Genomic DNA, 21667 nt, shown 5'->3' with positions numbered 1-21667 from the left:
TTCTCTATGGTTCTCTCCAGCTCTTTTCCAACAATGGATTTGGTTTGAAAAATTTTAAAGAATTAATAATGCTTACAGTACCTACCTCACAGGGCTGTTCTGAGTTTTAAAATAGATGATGTCAATACACTTTGTAAAGGCTATAGAAAAGTGTTCAATTCATTTCCTGAGACAGTTTCCACATATACTTCTAGTCAATTTATTTTTCTTAGAGACTGAGGAAGAGGAAATAAAATGTGATATTTTGTGACATAACATAGCTAATATTTATATAGCTTTAAGATTTACAAAACTCCTTGCAAATATTTTCTATTCTATTTTGATCCTGATAACAATCCCATGAGGGAGATACTATTATTATCCTCCTTTTACAAGTGAAAAAAAACTGAGGCTAACTAGTTAAGTGACTTACCCTCATTCACATAGCTAGTGTGAGATACAGGATTTGAATTTGGGTCTTTCTGACCTCACTGGGGCAGCTGAGTGGCACAGCAGATAGAATACCATGCCTGGAGTCAGGAAGACCCATCTTCATGAGTTCAAATCTGGCCTCAGATACTTACTAGCTATGTGACCCTGGGTAAGTCACTTAACCATGTCCGCTTCAGATTCTTCATCTGTAAAATGAGATGCAGAAGGAAATGGCAAACCACTCCAGTATCTCTGCCAAGAAAACCTCAGATGGGGTTATGAAGAGTTGGGCATGACTGAAAAACAATGGAACAGCAACTTCCTGACTCCAGGTCCTGCTCATGATCTACTGTTCTACCCGCTTGCTATAATTAGGTGACTTATGGATGATTATCCCCTGATGAAATAAAAACCAGACTCTGACTATACCTTTCAGGTCCCCTTTGTTGGTTCACTAATTATGGGAACTCCCCAAGGCTCTGTACTTTGCTCTCTCTGTCTGTCTCTCTCTCCTCTCCATCTCTGTCTCTTTCTATGTGTCTCTCTGTCTCTCTCTTCTCATTCTTCTTCTTTTTTTTTTTTTGCTTTTAGGCGATTGGGGTTAAGTGACTTTCCCAGGGTCACACAGCTAATAAGTATCAAGTGTTTAGTCTGAGGCCGAATTTGAACTCAGGTCCTCCTGACTTCAGGGCCAGTGCTCTATCCACTACGCCACCTAGCTGCCCCCTCTCTTCTCATTCTTGGCAATCTCTTTCACATCTACGATTTAAATGGTCACTCATGTGAATGATGTATCTCTAGCTCCAGTCTCTTCTGAACTTCAAATCTGCATTTCCAACTGCATCTTTATCTGGTTGTCCCCACAATACCTTATTGCCTTTCCCCAAACCTATTCCTCTCAACCACTTTGTTTTTGTTAGTAGCAATACCACTTCCTCAGTCACCTTGTCTCAAAATCAAAAACGTATCTTTGATTCTTCCTCTCAACTACATAAAATTAGTTGCCAAATCCTATTGATTCTACCTTTGAAATGTCTGTCCTCCCTTTTCCTCCTTTTCCTCTTTTCTACTCCCACTGTAGTGGGAATGTAGTTCAAGTGTAGTTCAAGGTCTTACCTCTTACCTGGACTATTACTATAGCCTGCTAACCATTCTCCCTGACCCCTTTCTAATTAATCCAACAGACTGATGCCAGCCTTGTGTTCCTAATAACACTAGTATTTCCACCCTGCTCAAAAACTTTCAGTAGCTCCCTATCACCTACCGAATAAAATCCATACACCCTAGTCTAACATTCAAGGCTTTCCATAATGTGATTCCAACTTAAAGTGAATATGGCACTTTTATATATAAATAGCTTTATTTCAGAGGCAGCTAGAGGCATAGTGGATAGTGCACTTGACTTTGCAGTCAGAAGATGTGAGAATGTGAAGGAAGGCAAGGTAGTGCCTGCTCTCAAGAAGCTCAGCCTAAATGGGGAGAAAGGATGCAAACAACTCTGTACTAAGCTATACACAGGATAAATTCCAGGCCATCATGCAGCTCTGCCTCACTTAAATCCAATTTATGCACAAGTCAAGACATCACCCTTGTGATGTCATTGGTCCTTTTTGGGAACAAAGGACGAACAACAAAAACAGGATAAATTGGAAATAATCAACAAGGGGAAGACGGTATTAGAGGGTATTAGAAAGTCTTCCTGTAGTGGGTGGGGTTCTAGCTTGAACTTGAAGGAAGCCAGTAGGGAGAGAGGAGGAGGAAGAGGATCCAGGTATGGAGGACAGCCAATGAAAATGCCCCCTGAGCATGGAATATAATATTCCAGAGGGCAAAGGAGATAGGATTACAGCCAAGAATCACCTACCCAGCAAAACTGAGTATAATCCTTCAAGGGAAAAAAATGGTCATTCAGTGAAATAGAGGATTTTCAAGCATTCTTGATGAAAAGACCAGAGCTGAACAGAAAATTTGACTTTCAAATACAAGACTCAAGTGAAACATGAAGAGGTAAACAGGAAAGAGAAATCATAAGAGACTTATTAAGGTTGAACTGTTTACATTCCTACATGGAAAGATGATATTTATAACTCATGAGACCTTTGTCAGTATTAGGGTATGTAGATAGATAGATAGATAGATAGATAGATAGATACATAGATAGATACATAGATAGATAGAGGGATTTAGGGGTTATATCTGGAGAATAAAATTAAGGGATGAGAGAGGATTGTACTAGGAGAAGAAGAAAGGGAGAGGTAGAACGGAGTAAATTATCCCCACAAAAAAACAGAAAAGAAAAGGCTCTTACAGTGGAGGGGAAACGGGAGAAGATGAGAGGGAATGACTGAATCCTATTCTCACAGGATTTGGCTTAAGGAGGGAATAACATACACATTTAATTGGGTAAGGAAATCTGTCTTACCCTAGAGGAAAATAGGGGGAGAAGGGGACAAGAGAGCAGGGGCACGATAGAAAGGAGGGCAGATTGGGAAAGGGGGTAATCAGAAGCAAATACTTCTGAGGAGGGACAGGGTCAAAAGAAAGAATAAAAAGGGGGGCAGGATAGGCTTAAGGGAAATAGAGTTAGTTTTTCACAACATGTCTACTAAGGAAGTATTTTGCATAACTGCACATGTATAACCTATGTTGAGCTGCTTGCCTTTTCAATGAGGGTGGGTGGGTAGGGAGGAAGGGAGAAAATTTGGAACCCAAAGTTTTCAAAATGCATGTTTAAAAAAAATGTTTTCACATGCAACTTGGAAATAAGAAATACTGGAAATGGGGTACAGAAGTCTATCCTGCCCTATAGGAAAATAGAAGGGGAAGGGGAGGCAGAGATAGAAGAGAGGGCAGACTAGGGGAAGGGATATTCAGAATGCATGCCATCTTGGGGTGGGGGAAAGGGTGAGATCGGGTAAAAATGTGGAACTCAAAATCTTGTGGAAGTAAATGTTGAAAACTAAAAATAAATAAATTTATATTAAAAATTTTAAAAAAAGAAGAAAAAAAAATGCCCCCTGAGTATCTTGTTTGTGGAACAACAGGAGGCCAGCGTCACTGGGCTTCAGAGTTGGGGGGAGGGGGTGTAAGGTATAAGCAGACTGAAATTTGAGGGGAGGGGTCAGGTTATCAAAAGACTTTGAAAACTATGTAGGATTTTCTATTTCATCCTGTGGGTAATAGGGAGCCAATGGAGTTTATTGAATGGGCAAGGGTGTGTGTGACATGGTTAGACTTGCATTTGAGGAAGACGTCTTCAACAGTTAGGAGGAGGTGTGACTGGAGCGAGCAGAAACTGTGGCCTCCAGGAAACTGCAATAGTCTAGGCATGAAGAGGTAAGAACTTGTACAGGTGAGTGGCAGGGCAGAGGAGAGAAGACAACAAAGAAAAGAGATGTTACAAAGGTAAAATCAATAGGCCTTGGCAATAAATTGGATATGGGATGTGTATATGTGTGTGTGCATGTATATGTGGGTGCATGTTTGAGTGCGTGTGTAAGAAAGAGAGACAGAGAGAGAGAGAAGTAGAAAATGACACCTAGGTTGCAAATCTAAGTGACTGGGAGGTTGATGTATCCTCAACAGTAACAAGGAAGTTAGGAAGAAGGGAGGGTTTTGGGGGAATGATAATGCTGAGATTAAAATGTTTATGGGATATCCAGGTCTAGATGTCTAACAGACAGTTGGAGATTCAAGACTGGAGGACCTTTCAGAAGTTAGGGCTGGTTAAGTGGACTTGATTCATCAGCATAGACAGAGTAAGACTCAGGAAAATAAATTCCTCTCTGGCTGTTCTTTCAACAAGAGACTTCATCTCCCCACTCTGAGCATTTTCACTGGCTGTCCTCATTATCCCCCTTGCCTGCTCTCCTTCCCTATCTCCACCTCCTGGCTTCCTTCAAGGCCCAGCTAAAATCCCAGCTTCTATAGGAAGTCGCTCCCAATCCCCCTTAACTTTAGCACCTTCTGTCTGTTGATTATTTCCAGTCTTTCTGTTTGTAACCACTTGTTTTCATGTTGTCTTTCCCATTAGATGCTAAGCTCTTTGAGAGCAGAGACCTGTCTTCTGGCTTTCTTTGAATCCCCAGCCAGTGTAAGACAGTGCCTGCCACCTGTTTATTGACTCACTGTCTTACCCTCCTCCCTTCAGCTTTGGCCTCTTCTCATGGATTCAACCTGGACACAGACCATCCTACAACTTTCCAGTCAGATGGAGCTGAATTTGGGCACACTGTGGTCCTGTATGAGGGTTCCCGGTAAGGATGTGGCTACAACGTAATCTGGAGGGGCTTAGGGTAACAACTACGTGACCCAGTGGATAGAGTGCTGCACCTGGAATCAGGAAGACTTCAGTTCAAAGCCTGCCTCAGATATTTACTAGATGTGTGACCCTGGGCAAGTCACTTAGCTTTTATTTGCCTCAGTTTCCTCAACTGTAGAATATGAGAAATAACACCTACCTTGTAGGGTTATTCTGAGGACCAAATGAAATAATCATTATAAAGTGCCTGGCACACAGTAGGTGCTGTCTACTTATTCCTCCCTTTCCCCTTCCACGTGCCTTCATCCTCCCCAGTATTCTCTTCTTTCTATTCTCTTATTCTGGGAGGTAGGAAACAGTCACAAGCAGCTTTGTCTCTATATTGGAATTGGCAACATTCTCAAAATGATATTCGGAGTTCCTAGTAATTCTCCCCTCTTAAGTATGCAAACTTTCTTCCTTGATGTACTTCACATCTCTCAGGGTGATGCAGCTTTCTCCTCCAAGTCGTCTACTCTAGCTCATCCTAATAATGAGAGTTCTTCTGTGACTCTCTTCTGCCCCTATGATAAGCACTCAGTTTCCACTTCTCCCCACAGCCTGGTGGTAGGAGCCCCCTTGGAGAGGACATCCCCTAACCAAACAGGGCAACTCTACAACTGTGAATATGGCATTGGGAGTTGTGAGCTCATCCCCATGCAGAGTAAGTAAAGGCTTCTATCCTGGGAGCACATCCTGGATCCTGCTTTCTGCTCCTAACTCTTTACATAGCTATCCTTTTCTCCAGCCTTTGCTCTGTTTCAGAGACTTGATGCCCCTACTGGAATTTCAGCTTTCTGCTTTTCATAACTTAATTCATCAGCCTCCAAGCCCTGCTGCCTCTGCACACTGCCCCTACTCCAACCCCCTTCCCCCCGCCAGGTGTCTTTCTTTTGTCTTTAAATTTTTCTCTTTTATTTTTATTTTATGGAATAAAATTGGCATTTTCATAACATAGTATAATAAAAAAGATGATTTCATAAGAAAGTGCAAATCTATTATGTACAACTTGTCATTCCTTTTAACATAGTTATCATATAAATTTCTTTTCTCCCCCCTTTTTTCTCCTTCCCCCCCATTCCTGCCCTACAGATGGGCATTATACAGAAATATGTACATACAGTTATCCCTTCCACATTGCTGGGGTTAGGGGCATGACTTCCCCTTACTCTGGAAAATCCACATAAATTTTTTTTGACCCTCCCTTTGCAATGGAGAAGAAGTCTGAATTTTTTTCTTTTTCTTTTATGGAGTGCTCACAGTACCTTACTGTAAAATTTGGGCTAAGTATTTGGCCATAGGCTCTGTGTTGTCTGTTGGCCTTCATGTGTTATCTGTGGCTTCCACAAAACTCCCCAAAAATTCCCATTTAATTTCTTGTGCTGACCCATGATATATAAAAACTGTGATGGGGAAGGTCATGATATGTAAGAGATAACTGTACGTGCAAAATCATTCCATACATATTTCTATTTACCAGTTCTTTTCTAGATGCAGATAGTGTCTATCTTCATAGGGCCTTTGTAGTTAATTTGGGTATTTATAATAGTCAAAATGGCTTATTTGTGCATAGTTGTTTTAAAACAATATTGCTATTACAGCATAATCTTGGTTCTGCTTATTGTCTTTCCTTTGACTTCCCAGACTCTGTATATGTCTCAGGAAGACAGGATCACAGATTTAGAGATGGAAAGGACTTTTACTCCAGTCCCCTTCTTTTACAGATGAGAAAACTGAGACTTGGAGGGATTAAATAACTTGTTCAAGGTCACACAGCTGGCAGAATTGGGACTTGAACCTTTGTACTACAAATCTATTATGCTTTCTCCCGTACTATACACTATCTTGACCTAAAGCTGAAGCATGCTCCACCAGAGCTGTGCTAAGTCCAAAGGGGTGACCCCTCTCAGCCCTATGCACCCTATATATGTATAACTATGCATGCCTGTGTCTCTCCAGTCCCTCTAGAGGCAGTGAACATGTCCCTGGGTCTCTCTCTGACGGCTGGTAGAAACCCTTCACAGATTCTGGTGAGTTAGGCTGGGTCACAGGAGGGTAATGGGGTCCTGGAGGGAAAGAAGAGGTTGGGGCTGGGAGACACAATGTCTGCATGTGGAAATAGAGCTCAGGTGGAACCCCTGGGACCTAGCAGACCCTCAAACCCTTTTTTTGGCTACTTAGGCCTGTGGACCTACAGTACATCAAGCCTGCGGGATGAACACTTACATGAAAGGTTTCTGCTTTGTGTTGAGTTCAAATCTGCAGCAACGTCAGAAGTTCCCGCCAGCTCTTCAAGGTAAGTCCCTAGGTGAAGACTGTAAGATTCCTTTGGAAGATATGAGCTGGGATGCTTCTGATGGGGAGGGGCATGGGGAAAATACTCAGATTGTCAATTCATAGAATGAGCATTTATTAAGCTCCTATGTACTCTATGCTCTGTGTTACATGCTGAGGACAAATGACAAATAACAAGGCAGTCCTTACCCTCAAGGGGTTTAGATTCTATTGAGGAGAAACATGTACCGAAAAGTGAATTGTCAATATAGACAAAGTAAATACTGCGCAACTTCTGGGGAGGGGGTAGGTCACTAATGACCAAGTGATCGGGATAGTTAGAGGGAATACCTGAGCTGAGACTTGAAGGAAAACCCGGAGGGGGGCAGCTAGGTGGCGCCGTGGATAGAGCTCTGGACTTGGGGTCAGGAGGACCTGAGTCCAAATCTGACCTCAGACACTTGACACTTAATAGCTGTGTGACCCTGGGCAAGCCACTTAACCCTGACTGACTCAGGAAAAAACAAACAAACAAACAACAAAAAAAAACCCATGGAAGTCATCAAGGCAGAGATGAGAAAGGAGTACATTCCAGGGACAGACTCTACAAAGGCATAGAGAAGAAGGTTGGAATGTCTTGTCTGGGGAGTCAACAGACATTCATTAAGCCATTATTATGTGTCAGATCCTGTGCTAAAGACTGGGGAAACAAAGGCAAAAATGAGCTCACCTTATAATGGGGGAAATAGCCTACGAAGAATGATATACAAAGAAAGATATGTACAGTGTAAATGGAAGGTAATTTCAGAAAGAAGAGAAGGAGAGGGGAGGGAACAAGCATTTATTAAGCACCTACTATGTGACAGGAGCTTTGCAAATATTACAGTTGAAGAAACTGAGGCAAAGAGGTTAAGTGACTTTGCCAGGATCACATAGCTCGTAATTATCTGAGGCTGGATTTGAATTCAGGTCTTCCTGTCTCCAGGCAGAGCATTCTATCCACTATACTACTCTACCTGCCTGGAGGAGAGGGAGGGGACGGAATTGGAAGGTTTGATTTAAGCTGAAGCTGGAACAAGAAGGCCAGTTTGGCTGTAACACAGATTAATGAAGATTATAGTTCTGGATGAATGGGACTCTATGAAGATAGAGAGGAAATACTAGGAGAGTAGGAGTTACTTGCCTGAGGCTTTATTAAATTTCACCAGATTGCTCTGTAATTTGGATGGACTGGGCAGCATCTGATAGGGATGGTGTTATTGTTGTGCAGTCCATGTCTGACTCTTTGAGACTCCATGGACAACAGCATGGCAGGCCCTTCCATCCTCCACTATCTCTCCAAGTCTGCCCAAGTTCACATTCCTTGTTTCCCTAACTCTATCCATTTTATCCTCTGCCATCCCCTTTTCCTTTAGCCTTCCATCTTTCCCATCATCATCTAATGAGTCCCATCTTCTCATTATGTGGTCAAAATTCTTAAGCTTCAGTATTTGATTTTCTGATGAATAACCTGAATTGATTTCTTTAAATATTGACTGATTTGATCTCCTTGGTGAGGTGTGCAGTAGGATTGGAGAATATGTGCGTCTATAGGGATGGGGAGAGAACGAGGCAAACTGTTGCAGTAGCAATGTATTGATCCAGATGGATGGCTGGGAAGTGAACCTCCATCCACCTTTCGTGAACAACAGATCATAGATTTAAACCTTGAAGGGACCTCAGGGACCATCCCATCCATCATTCTATAGGTCATGACACTCATGCTTAATATACATGTCACAGACTGACAAGAATAAGCTACTTTTGGGTTTGACATTTAACTAAGGCAGCCAGACAAAGGTATCCAATCAAGTTTGGAAGAATCAATCAATACAGAGTACCTGACAAGCTTTGGTCCCATCACCACTATCTTGAGCCCCAGCCAGACTACAGAGAATGCACTGCACATTTCATGATTTGTAATATTTTCCACTTAGAGATCATACCTTCCAGTGTCAAAGAGGCTCTTGGTACCCCCAGGGAATATAAGTTCTTTGTGAAAAAGGACTGTTTCCCTTTGTTTTTATACCCTAAGTTCTTACATAGCACAGTGTTTCATATATGGTGGGCCCTTGAAGAAGAAGGAACCCCTCCCACTGTGATGAAGGGGCTTCCTTTGTGCTTTGGAAGGGGTTGAAGGACCCCTGCAGTGAGGAGAGGCAAGGAACAGAGAATGGAGGAGGTTCCTGTGTTTGGATGGGTGGGAAGGGCCCTGAAATTGAAAGGGGAACATATAGGGCCATAGGGTGTTTAGAGATGACCTACCTGTGGTAGGGAGAAGAAACCCCGAAAGAAAAATGAGGGAACTAAAATGGAAAAGTGGGCTAGTTTTGGTGTTAGAGGACCTAGGCTCAAATCATAGCTCTGATACTACCCATGAGATCATGGAATAAGTGATTTTCTCAGGAATTTTTGTCTTATCTATAAAATGTAAAAGTTGAAGTCCCCTTCTACCTACAATCCTGTTTTTTTTTTCTGATAGGGAATTGCAGGGGCCTGGAGAATGAATTGTAGTGCTAGTGTGAATGACGGCAAGTGAGTGTTATTGCTGTTAAGTTGCTTAGTGTATCCTACTCTGTCACCCCATTTTTTTAATGGATTTTCGGCAAAGATACTGGAGTGGTTTGCCATTTCCTTCTCCAGGGTCCCTATTTTGCAGTTGAGGAAATCGAGGTAAACAAAGGTTAAGTGACTTGCCCAGGGTCACATAGCTAGTGTCTGAAGCTGAATTTGAACTCAGGTTTTCCTGACTCCAGATTTAGTACTCTATCCCCTGTGCCACCTAGCTGGGAAGTGGGTAGCCCCAGTGAAATGGACATGATGATAAAGATGACTATAGCAATGACAGCACCTACTTATTTGGCACTTTAAGGGATACAAAATGTTATCTCATTTGATACTTTCTTACCATTCTTCTCTCTTCCAGAGTGCCCCAAACAAGATAATGATATTGCTTTCCTGATTGATGGCTCCGGCAGCATTTCTGGCTCTGACTTCCAGAAAATGAAAAACTTTGTGAAGGCTGTGATGAGCCAGTTTGAAAAGCCTAAAACACAGGTAAGCAGCTGGGACAGACTGCCCGGGTTTGGCTATGTGTAGGAAAGCCCAGACACACGAGCTAGGGAGCATATTAGATAGGCAAGTATTGAGACAGGTAGGAAGACCTTCCTTCTCAGCTTTCCATTCTGTTGTTGCTATCACGTAGGTTATCACTGTTGACTCCATATATCTATGTATACGCACTCACCATCCCTGGTCTTGGGGCTCTCCTTCTACCAACCAGACCACTCCTCAGTCTTTGCTGGATCCTCATTCAGATCATGCCCTCTAAACAGAAATACACCTCTCCTTCTACACTGCTCTGCTTGGGATCTCAGCAGCTCCCAAGGACTTAATTACAATTATCTCCATGCTGATAATTCTCAAATCAACCTATCCTGCCCTAAACTCTCTTCAACCACCAGTTTCACATCTCTAGTCGCCTTTCAGACATCTCAGACTGGACGTCCAGAAGACATCTTAAACTCAATATATCCAAAACCACAAATTAATTATCTATCCTCCTAAATGTTCCCCTCCACCCCCATACCTTTCCTATTACCATTGGGGGCAACACCATCTTCCCAGTCCTTCAGGATTGAAACCTGGGTGTCATCTTCAACTCCTATCTCTCACTGCTCCCCCCCACCTCCACCCCATCCAATCTGCTGCCAAGGCCTATTGATTTCACTTTTGCAACGTCTCTCAAATATACCCAGTTCTCTCTTTTGACACATTGTTATCGCTCTGGTACGGGCCCTTATTACCTTATCCCTGCACTGCGGCAAATAGCCTGCTGGTAACTCCACTTGCCTTAAGTCTCTCTCCACTTCAGTCCATCCCTCTATCTGAATAGATAGCCACCAAAGTGATTTTTCTAAATCCCAGATTCCATTATGTCATTCCCCTACTCAATAAACTTTCAGTGGCTACCTCCAGGATCAAATTCAAAATCCTTTTTGAGGGGTTCAAAGCCCTATATAGCCTAGTCCCCTCCTATCTTTTCAGTCTTCTTACTTCCCATCATGTATTCATATAGAATATGTCCAATGACAAAGGCCTTCTTGCTATTCCATGAACAAGACATTCCATCTCCCAGCTCCAGGAATTCCTCTGGCTATTCACAGAATGCCTAGAACGTTCCCACTCCTCATCTCTGCCTACTGCCTGCTTGGATTCCTTTAAGGCCTAACTAAAATTCCATCTTCTACTGGAAACCTTTCCCAATACCTCTTACTTCTAGTGGCTTTCCTTTTTAAATTATTTTCTACTTATCATATAGTTTGTTGGTATGTATTTGCTTGTTGTCCATTAGATCGTAAGAACAGGGACTGTCTTCTACCTCTTTCTGTATCTCCAGTGTTTAGCTCAGTGCCTGGCATGTAGTAGATATTTAATAAATGTTAATCGACTGACTGACTCAGCTGTATTTCCTTCATCATCCAACTTTCTTGTGGGAGTAGCGAACAGAGGACGATCATTGCTGACTCAAAACACAAACACACACACACAGACACACACACACACACGGCCTCACTATCCTGCTTCCTTATGGGAATTTCAAACAGAGTGATCTCAGGGGCTTTTCCCCCACAGTTTTCCCTGATGCAGTTTGCAACCAGATTCTGGAAACATTTTACCTTTGACACATTCATGAAGAGTCGTGATCCTGGAGAGCTGGTGGATAATATTTTTCAACTGCATGGAGTGACAAAAACTGCCACAGGCATCAGCAAAGTGGTGTAAGTGCCCTTCTTCTGACACTGTTCTAGCATGGGTGCCTTGCTCTCTGCTTAGAGGGTCAAGGGGACATGTTGGAGTGAGAGATGCCCATGTCTTGACAGGAAGGAGTAGCGCTGGGAAGGAGGAGGAGGAGAAACTAAAAAGACCACTTTCCTGAGAGTATTTCTGGCTCCCTTCCTGCACCATAGAATAGGACTGAATCCTTATTCAGGACCAGATCTCTTTCATTTTGTTTAGAGGAGCTGAATGATTCAGCCTCAGATATACAATGTCTAGTATTGGCTCTTTCCTCCCAGTCTTGGTTATGTTTCAGAGTTGAACTATACATGGACTCTCTCTTCCCTCCTTGGAGCAGCTACTTCCTGCCCATTTTTTCCCTGGGGCCAGCTGTATTTTTGGACTTAATGAGTTTCCTTTCCTAGGGTCAGTCTCAATAGGAAGGTACTCCATGAGACCTTGGCCCTCTTTCTTCCCTGGGCAGAAATGAACTCTTTCAGAAATCAAGTGGCGCACGAGAAGATGCCACTAAGATCCTCATTGTCATCACAGATGGCGAAAAATATGAAGACTCCCTGGAATACAGAGATGTCATCCCCATGGCAGATGAAGCAGGAATAATCCGATACGCAATTGGGGTACAGAGGGGCCTCAATCTCCATAATTTCTTTTCTTTCTTTTTTTGGGGGGTGGTGGTGGTGCTAGGCAATGGGGTTAAGTGACTTGCCCAGGGTCACACAGCTAGTAAGTGTCAAGTATTTGGTCTGAGGCCTGATTTGAACTCAGGTCCTCCTGACTCCAGGGCCAGTGCTCTATCCACTGTGCCACCTAGCTCCCCCCCTCCCCAATTTCTTTTCTATCTAGTCATAAATAGCTTCTCTTTCATGGCTTTTTTTCCAAAAAGGAGGCAGCTTCTTCCTCTCTGCATGTGCTCTAGTGGTAATGTCCTGCATCAAGTATAACTTCCCTTTCATCTCTCACCAACCCTCCTGCTCTCAAGATGCAAACCTTGTCCTAACATGGAAGACAATGAGCCTTTTCCCCCCTCAGAACTTCCTGGGGTAAGGACATTCTCCATGTAGCTCTAACCCTCTTTTTCCTGGCTGAAGGTGGGAAAAGCCTTTGATGATCAGAAGTCCAAACAAGAACTAGATGAAATTGCATCAAAACCTTCCAAGGATCATGTATTCCAGGTTGACAACTTTGAAGCACTCAATAATATTCAAAACCAGCTGAAAGAGAAGATCTTTGCCATTGAGGGTAAGTCACAGCCCCAGTTCCTGAGCCCTTAAAATGTTTCACTCCCAAAACCTATCTCCCATGCTATAGCAAACTTGTCTCTAGTCCAAGTTTCCTCCCTAGGCAACTAGGTGACACAGCAAATACAGTGAGGGTTTTGGAGTTAGGAAGACCTGAATTCAAATCCATCCTCAGACATTTACTAGCTGTGTGACCCTGGGCAAGTCACTTAACCTCTGTTTGTCTCGATTTCCTCCTCTGTTAAATGGAGATCATAATAGCTCCTATTTCCCAGGATTGCTGTAAGGATCAAATGAGATATTTGTAAAGTGCCTAGTACAGTTCCTAGAATAGAGTAGGTGCTTAATAAATGCCTGTTTCATTCCTGCCCTTCAAAATATATAAAGATACTGCATTCCTTGTCCTGGCTATTACACTCTGAACACTCCAAAAGTTCATGCCCTTCTCTCTTGACTATCCAAACTCCTTCTTTCAACCAAAAACTAAAGTATCTTTACTCTTCACAGGTACCAAGTCTACAGATACTATCTCCTTCCAATATGAAATGTCTCAGGAGGGTTTCAGTGCTGCATTTACATCTGTGAGTGGATCCCTCATTAGGGCAGGGTGACATAGGGGAGAGGGGAGGGAGAAGGGAAAAGCAGAAGGGAAGATCAAAGCCCAGAAGAAAGCTGTCGAATCAGTGACAGGCACTTCTGTTTGGGATACCCCATTCTCTGAATATCCCTAGCTCTGAAAAGTTTTCTCCCAGGATGGGCCAGTCCTTGGAGCCATGGGGACCTTTGACTGGTCAGGTGGTGCCTTCTTGTACTCCCAAACTGGAAGTGCCATCTTTATCAAGACATCCAATATAGATAAGGACGTGAATGACGCTTACCTGGGTACGTAAGGAGGGGCTGGGAAGGAGAAGGGAGCAAAGGGTATGGGAGTGGGGGGGGTCTCTTGGGTCTGGGAAGAGATTGGTTTGGCGAAGAATGTCAGGAAGCCAGGAGGTGAGAGACATAAGGTAAAGACTGAGATCCATTGGGGCTTTGTCTTTTCAGGTTATTCTACTGAGGCATTCACTTGGAATGGGGCTCAAAGCCTTGTTCTGGGAGCCCCTCGATACCAGCACATTGGGAAGGTCGTGATCTTTGTGAATGGTTATAGAACCTGGGTGCAGAAGGCTGAGGTCAAAGGGACACAGGTGAAAAACTAAGAACCTGGGATTATAAAAAAAAAAAAGTACAGTTCTGTGAAAAGAGAAACAGTGTAGTGTATGAGAGAGAGCGCTCTGGGTATTGAGCGGAGATCTGAAGAAGACTCTTGTACCTGGGAGACACAGGGATTCTTTCCTCTACGGTGAGAGGGAAATGTGATTTCAGCCTCTGTCTTCTCAGATTGGCTCCTATTTTGGGGCAACGCTCTGCCCTGTGGATCTTAACAGAGATAGCAACACTGACCTGATCCTCATTGGAGCTCCCCATTACTATGAGCAGAATCATGGAGGCCAGGTGTCCGTCTGCTCATTACCTTGGCAGGTAAGGAGGTTTGGAAGTGGGGATGGGAGCATAGTTAAGAGAGTAGTCTGAAAACTCATCAGCCTACTTAGATTTTAAAATAAGGCAGGGGCCTCCAAGATTAATGTTAGAAGAGTTAAATCTGAGAATGAGCCCAGAGTAGCTAAGATATAATGCTCTCTCTGTCACTCTTTCTGTCTGTCTGTCTCTCTACATACACACACACACACACATATATGTAGTAGTGTGTGTGTACATGTAACTATCGATCTCTATGTGTATGTATATATATATAAAATTCTCCCTCACTTGTGTTGTCATATACATATACACACACACACATATATATATACACATACATACATATATACATATATACACACATACATACACATATGCATTGGAGAAAAGGGGAGGACCAAAGAAAGAGGCATAGTTTGTGATAGAAGGGATGGTAATATTAGACTGTGGAGAGAAGGGGAAAACCACTTGACTCATATTTGGCTTCGACTTCCTTGGCCAAGGAAAATAATCTTTGTCCTGGAGAAGATATGACAAAAATGACTAATAGAGAGTTAAAAACTCAGGACAAGTAAGGAGGTAACAAAAGAGTACCTAGCTGATCTAAAGGAGTCTGAGCCACCAGGCTCAGGCAGGTTACATTCCAGGGTAAGCATTAGGTGTTGAGATGAAGCAAAGTTAGCTAAGATTTCTTTGGTAGTTCCCTTATAGCTAGATGTAATTTCTTTTCTGAGAGTGAGTTATTTAAGATCTATATCTAGTCTTCTGCTAATTTAGGTATTTCATATTTTCGAAGGTATTCCTTTATTTCTTTTGTGTGCTCAGTTTTTGTTATCAGTTTTGGTAGCACATAACTACATGATAGGTTCTGATTATTCTTTTATAATTTCTCCTGCTTTTGTTGTGATTTCACCTTGCTCATTTTCTATTTCATTGATTTGATTTTCTGCTTTCTTAATCAGATTAGCAATGTCAAAAAACCAGATTTTGGTTTTATTTATCATTTCAATGGTTTTTGATTCCAACTAATCTATTTCTCCTCTGATTTTTAATATCTCCTTTCATGCTTATTTTAGGCTTTTTTATTTGTTGGCTTTCTAATTTTTAAAATGCATATTCAATTCCTAAATCCTTTCTTTTCTGTTTTGTTAATGTATGTTTGTTAGCTTTCTACTTTTCTTTCCTCACCCTCTTACTGAGTGACTTACTATTGATGTTCTTTGAAAGATGATAGAAAATAAGAGAGACAGTAAATAGAGATCTGGCCTTGGAGTCAGGAAGACCTGAGTTCAAATCCAGCCTCAGACACTTTACACTTACAAGCTATGTGACCCTGGACAAGTCACTTAACCCAGATTGTCTCACCAAAAAAAAAAGAAAATAAGAGAGGCTCCACAGACTGGAAGAGGACAAATAGCCCTATTTTTGAAAGGAGAGAGGGAAGTCTGCAAATTAAAGAACAGTGAATCTGACTTCAATTCCTGCCAAAATTCTAGAATGAATTAATAAAGGGATGAATAGGAACTTTCTAGAAAAGGAAGTGATGACCACAGAGAGCTCACATGGTTTCACCACAGATTAATCCCGTTTCCTTCTATGAACAGTGCTACTAAACTATTGGATCAAGGAATGCTATTTACTTTGACTTCATCAAAGCATCCAACAAAGTGTCTCATGCCATTCTCGTGAAAAATAATGGAAAGATGTGGGCTAGATGACAGTGGGATAGCTCAGTTCACTAAATCTGAAACTAGAACCAGAGTAATCATTAATGAGCCAATGAACCTGAAATGAACTCTCTAAGTACCTCAGGGATATATGTCAGTAGCTCTGTACTGCTTATCATTTTTATCTATAACTTAATAATAATAGCTAGCATTTATATAGTATCTTCTATGTGCCAGACACTGTGCTAAGCATTTGACAAATACCTTGTTTTTATCTTCACAACAACTCTAGGAAGGAGGTACTATTGTTATCCACATTGTTTTTTTCTTTTTGGTGAGGCAATTGGGGTGAAGTGACTTGCCCAGGGTCACATAGCTAGTAAGTGTCAAGTGTCTCAGGCCGGATTTGAACTCAGGTCCTCCTGACTTCAAGGTCAGAGCTCTATCCACCATGCCACTTAGCTGCCCCATCCTCATTTTATAGATAAAGAAACTGAGGTATCAAGGTTAAGTGACGTGCCCAAGATTACACAGCTAGTAAGTGTCTGAGGCTGGATTTGAATTCAAGTTCTCACTGCACTCTAGCTGTATAAAGATATAGAGGTCATGTTCATGAAAATAACAGATGATCTGTAGCTGGGAGAGATAGCTACTATCCTAACTGTATTTAGCATAAAATGTCATAGATATCATGCTTATCACAGATGACACAAAGATGGGAGGGATAGTTAATAACACTGGAAAACAAAGTTGATATAAAAATTTCTGGACAGGTTGGAACAGCGTACTAAATGATGAACTGACTCATGGTGGATGGCAGAACTGAGATCCCAAAAGACCTCCGTAGGCTTAAAACACTAGGACAAAACTAATACAATGGAAATTAACAGGCATAAATATAGTAGTATACATACACACATATACATCAACTTCAAAAGTACAAAATAGAGAAAATCTAAGTTTTAGTAGATTTCAAACTTGACACAAGTATAATAAGACACAAAAAAACCCCAAAAACAAAATAAACAAAACCAATATGACCTTAGAATGTATTAAGAAAAGGATAGTGTACAAAATAAAGGAAATTGTATTCCCATTATATTATGCTTCAGCCAGGCCATATCTAGAATATTTTGTTCAGTATTTTAGAAAGAGCACTGATAAATGGGAGAAATCCAGTGACCAGAATGGTGAAAAGGCTCATAGTCACACCCTAGGAGTTAAGTGAATGTTTAGACTAGAGAAGAGGAGAAGGAACGGAGGGAGCAACAATGTGATAGCTATTTTCAAATATTTAAGGTCCATCATTTGGAAAGTGGGCTGGGTTTTGTTCTGCTTAATGCCAGAAGGCAAAATTAGGAAAAATGGGTAGAAGATTCCAGTAGGTTATCTAACAATTAGAACTGTCTGTGTGGAATGGGCTGTCTCTGGAGGTAGTGGGTACCCACTTACTATTGCTCTCTGAGCAAAAGCTATATGAACACTTGTTGGATATGTTGAAGGAGGGATTCTTAGATCCAGGTCAGACTAAGCAGCCTCTGGCATTCTTTCTGGTTCTGGGATACTGTGATTTTGCAGGATGAAAATCTGGTACAAATTGGAAGAGTTGCTTGGATTTTCAAACCTATCACAACCTTCATTTTTCAGAATGCCAAGTGGCAGTGTAACAGTATTCTTAAAGGACAGCAAGGACACCCCTTTGGACGTTTTGGAGCAGCCTTGGCTGTGCTAGGGGACATAAATGGGGATAAGCTAACAGATGTGGCCGTGGGGGCACCAGGGGAGGAAGAAAACCATGGAGCCATCTATTTTTCATGGAGCAGTTGAATACAGCATCAATCCTTCCTACACCCAGGTAAGGTTCTATAACAGTCTGGATTAACACAAAGCCTCCAAGCTGATTTACTTTGCTTCTAATGTCTCCTGAGTCTAATCCATCCTTCACTGTACTTAAGAATAACAATATCTATCTTGTGTTTCATGGCTATTTTATACTTCAAAATACGTTCACATTATCACCTTGAAGCTTTACCACTGTATGGGGTAAGCAGAGTTGTCTGGTAAAATGGTTAAATGGAAAGAACTCTGCATTTGGAGTCAGGAAATCTGCATCTGAATACTAGCTATGGCACTTAGTGCCTTTGGGACCCTGGGTAAATCATTTAACCTCTCTGGGTCTTAGTTTCCTCATTAGCAAAAAGAGGAGGGGTCTGTGAGGTCTATATCTATGATTCTAAAATAAAGAAATGGTTCAGGGGGCAGAGCCAAGGTTGACAGTACAGGTAGCATCTCAGCTGAACTCCACCAACATTCCCCTCCCAACAACTATAAAATAACACCTGGAATCAAATTCTGGAGCAGCAGAGCCAACAAAAGATTAGAGTGAGATTTTTCCAGCCCAAGACAACTGAGTCAGCAGGAGAGGTCTGTGACATTGGGGTGGAGGCTGGCCCAGACTTCAGTACATGCCACCAGCCACAGGCCTTGGAGGCAGATGCACCAGCTGAAGCAGCAGCTTCAGGAGCTTTCAGTCCAGAGATGGTAAAGGGCGTCAGACAACTGGTCAGAAGGAGATTACTAGGGGCCCTTTGCTGGAACTGGGTGTAGGGCCCTACGGCATTGCCTATACACAATTTCAGATCATAGTTCCTGAGGGAAAAGGAGCACTAGTGGTTACAGCCACAGGAGAGCAGAGGCCCTGGTCTGAAGAGGACTTGTCATTGCGCACAAGGGTGTAGAAGCCTTGGTCTTATTTCCAAGGCAGAAAGGAACACCAGCACTTGCAGCTATAGAAGAGAAGGGGCCCCAGTCACAAATTTCAGAGCCCAAAAGAGTACGGTTGCAGGGGAACAAGGTTTCTTCCTGAGTAAAGACCAGAGCACAGGCCAGGAGAGTCATGACCACACCTCTCCTTGGATTATACTACCTTAGGATCACTGAAAACTTAGATTCCCAGAGCTAGCTCTGACAACAGCAGCACAAAAACAAAACAAAATTTAAAAAAAGAGTGTTGGGATAGTGCCTCTCCACCTTGAGAGCAGAGCCCAACTTTAACATAAAGTTAAAGTCAAGAAATAGGGTGGGAAGAATGAATAAACAACAAATAAAGAAACTCACCATAAAAAGCTATGATAAGAAAAATCAAGACACAACTTAGAAGACAATGAATTTAAAGTAGCTACAAGCAAAGCCTCAAAGAAAAATATGAATTGGACACCAGCCCAACAAGAATTCCTTGGAGAATTCAAAGAGATTTTAAAAAATCAGGGGCAGCTAGGTGGTACAGTGGATAGAGCTCCAGCCTTGAAGTCAGGAGGACATGAGTTCAAATCTGGCCTCAGACACTTGACACTTACTAGCTGTGTGACCCTGGGCAAGTCACTTAATCCCATCTGCCTCATCAAAAAGCAAAAAAAAAAATCAAGTAAGAGAGGTAGAGGAAAAATTGGGAAAATAAATGAAAATGATGCTGGAAAATTAGGAAAAGAGAGTCAATGTCTTGGTAAAAGAGGCTCAAAAAAAAAATCAGAACTGGCCAAATGGTAAAATAGGCACAAAAATCAACTGAAGAGAAGATTTCCTTAAAAAGCAGAATCGGCCAGATAGAAAAAGAAGTACAAAAGCTTACTGAAGAAAATAATTCATTAAAAATTAAGATTGGGCAAATGGAAGCTAATGACTCTAAGGCATCAAGAAACAATAAAACAAAGTCAAAAAAATGAAGAAAATAGAAGAAAATGTGAAATACATCATTGGAAAAAAAACTGACCTGGAAAATAGATCAAGAAGAGATAAAGAGCCTAGGCAATAATTTTCAAGAAATTATCAAGGAAAAATGCCCTGATATCCTATAACCAAAGGGTAAAATAGAAATTGAAAGAATCCACTGATCACCTCCTAAAAGAGATCTCAAAATGATTATAGTCAAATTCAAGAGTTCTTAGGTCAAGGAGAAAATATTGCAAGCAGCCAAAAAAACAATTCAAATATTGTGAAGCCACTGTCAAGATCACACAAGATTTAGCAAGTTCCACATTAAAGGAGTGGAGAAGTTGGAATATGATATTCCAGAAGGCAAAGGAAATAGAATTACAACCAAGAATAATCTATCCAGCAAAACTGGTATAATCCTTCAGGGGGGAAAGAGGATATTGAATGAAATAAAGGACTTTTAAGCATTCTTGATGAAAAGACCAGAATTGAATAGAAAAAATATGGCATTTAAACAGAAGACTCAAGAGAAGTATAAAAAAGCAAACATGAAAGCAAAATCATAAGGGACTCAATTAGGTTAAACTGTTTATATTACTATGTAAGAATATCATTATTAGGGCAATTAGGAGTCCATGTAGAGAGAGGACATGGGTGTGAGCTGACTTTGATGGGATGATCTAAAAAAACAACAGCAACAGCAACTAAGGGCTGAGAAAAAGGGGAAGGGAGAGGAAAAATGAAAAAATTATTTCACATAAAAGAGAAGTGCAAAGAAGAGCTTTTACAGTTGAGGAGGAAATGGGGGGGGCAGCACTTGAACTTCATTCTCACTGGAATTAGCTAAAAGAGGAAATAACTTACAAACTCATTTGGATATAGAAATCTATCTTTCCCAGCAGGGAAGAAGTGGGGGGATAGAATAAGAGAAAGGGCATGCAGGGGGGGGGGGGACAGGGCTAATAGAAGGGAGGATGGACTAAGAGAAGCAAAAAGACTTTTGAGGAGGGACAGGGTAAAAAGAGAGAAGGATAAACAGGACAAAAATAGGATGCAGGAAAATATAGTTAGTAACTGTAAATGTGAATGGGATGAACTCACCCATAAAACGAATATGGAGAGCCAAATGGATTAGAAACTAGAATCCAACAATGTATTGTTTACAAGAAATGCACTTAAAACAGAGAGATAATGCAGAGTAAAAGTAAGAGGCTGGAGCAGAATCTATTATGCTTCAGCTAAGGTTAAAAAAACAAACAAACAACTCAGGGGTAGCGATCATGGCCTCAAAGCAGAAGCAAAAATAGACCTAATTAAATGAGACAAGCAGGGAAACTATATTTTGCTAAAAGGTACCACAGACAATGAATTAATATCAACACTAAATGGCATAGCATCCAAATCCTTACAGAAAAAGTTAAATGAGTTATAGAAGGAAATAGACAGTAAAACTATATTAGATATTAGTGAGGGACCTCAACTTTCCCCTCTCAGAATTAGATAAGTCTAATCATAAAATAAATAAGAAGTTAAGGAGATGAATAGAATTTTAGAAAAGTCAGACATGATAGATGTCTAGGGAAAACTAAACGGAAATATAAAGTAATATACCTTTTTCTCGGCTGTACATGACAACTTCACAAAAATTGACCTTGTATTAGGGCATAAAACCCCCGCAACCAAATGCTGAAAAGCAGAAATATTAA

The 21667-nt window shown here is 41.5% G+C and overlaps 1 protein-coding gene across 1 annotated transcript in view; it reads left to right on the top strand.

Annotated features, from left to right (window-relative positions):
• The window catches only part of LOC110220453 (integrin alpha-X), a 39627-nt gene that overhangs the window by 1194 nt on the left and 16766 nt on the right, over positions 1-21667 (top strand). The window contains 14 exon segments of the mRNA XM_021004457.2: positions 4562-4667; positions 5272-5375; positions 6671-6741; positions 6893-7007; positions 9951-10081; positions 11660-11805; positions 12288-12441; positions 12913-13063; positions 13570-13643; positions 13815-13944; positions 14107-14249; positions 14443-14583; positions 17898-18058; positions 18060-18105. Coding sequence (XP_020860116.1) covers positions 4562-4667; positions 5272-5375; positions 6671-6741; positions 6893-7007; positions 9951-10081; positions 11660-11805; positions 12288-12441; positions 12913-13063; positions 13570-13643; positions 13815-13944; positions 14107-14249; positions 14443-14583; positions 17898-18058; positions 18060-18105 — 1673 coding nt within the window.

Source organism: Phascolarctos cinereus, unplaced genomic scaffold (genome assembly GCF_003287225.1).
Source record: "Phascolarctos cinereus isolate Bilbo 61053 unplaced genomic scaffold, phaCin_HiC Scaffold_4;HRSCAF=312, whole genome shotgun sequence".
Lineage (NCBI taxonomy): Eukaryota > Metazoa > Chordata > Mammalia > Diprotodontia > Phascolarctidae > Phascolarctos > Phascolarctos cinereus.
This window is presented reverse-complemented; position numbering and strand designations above follow the sequence as displayed.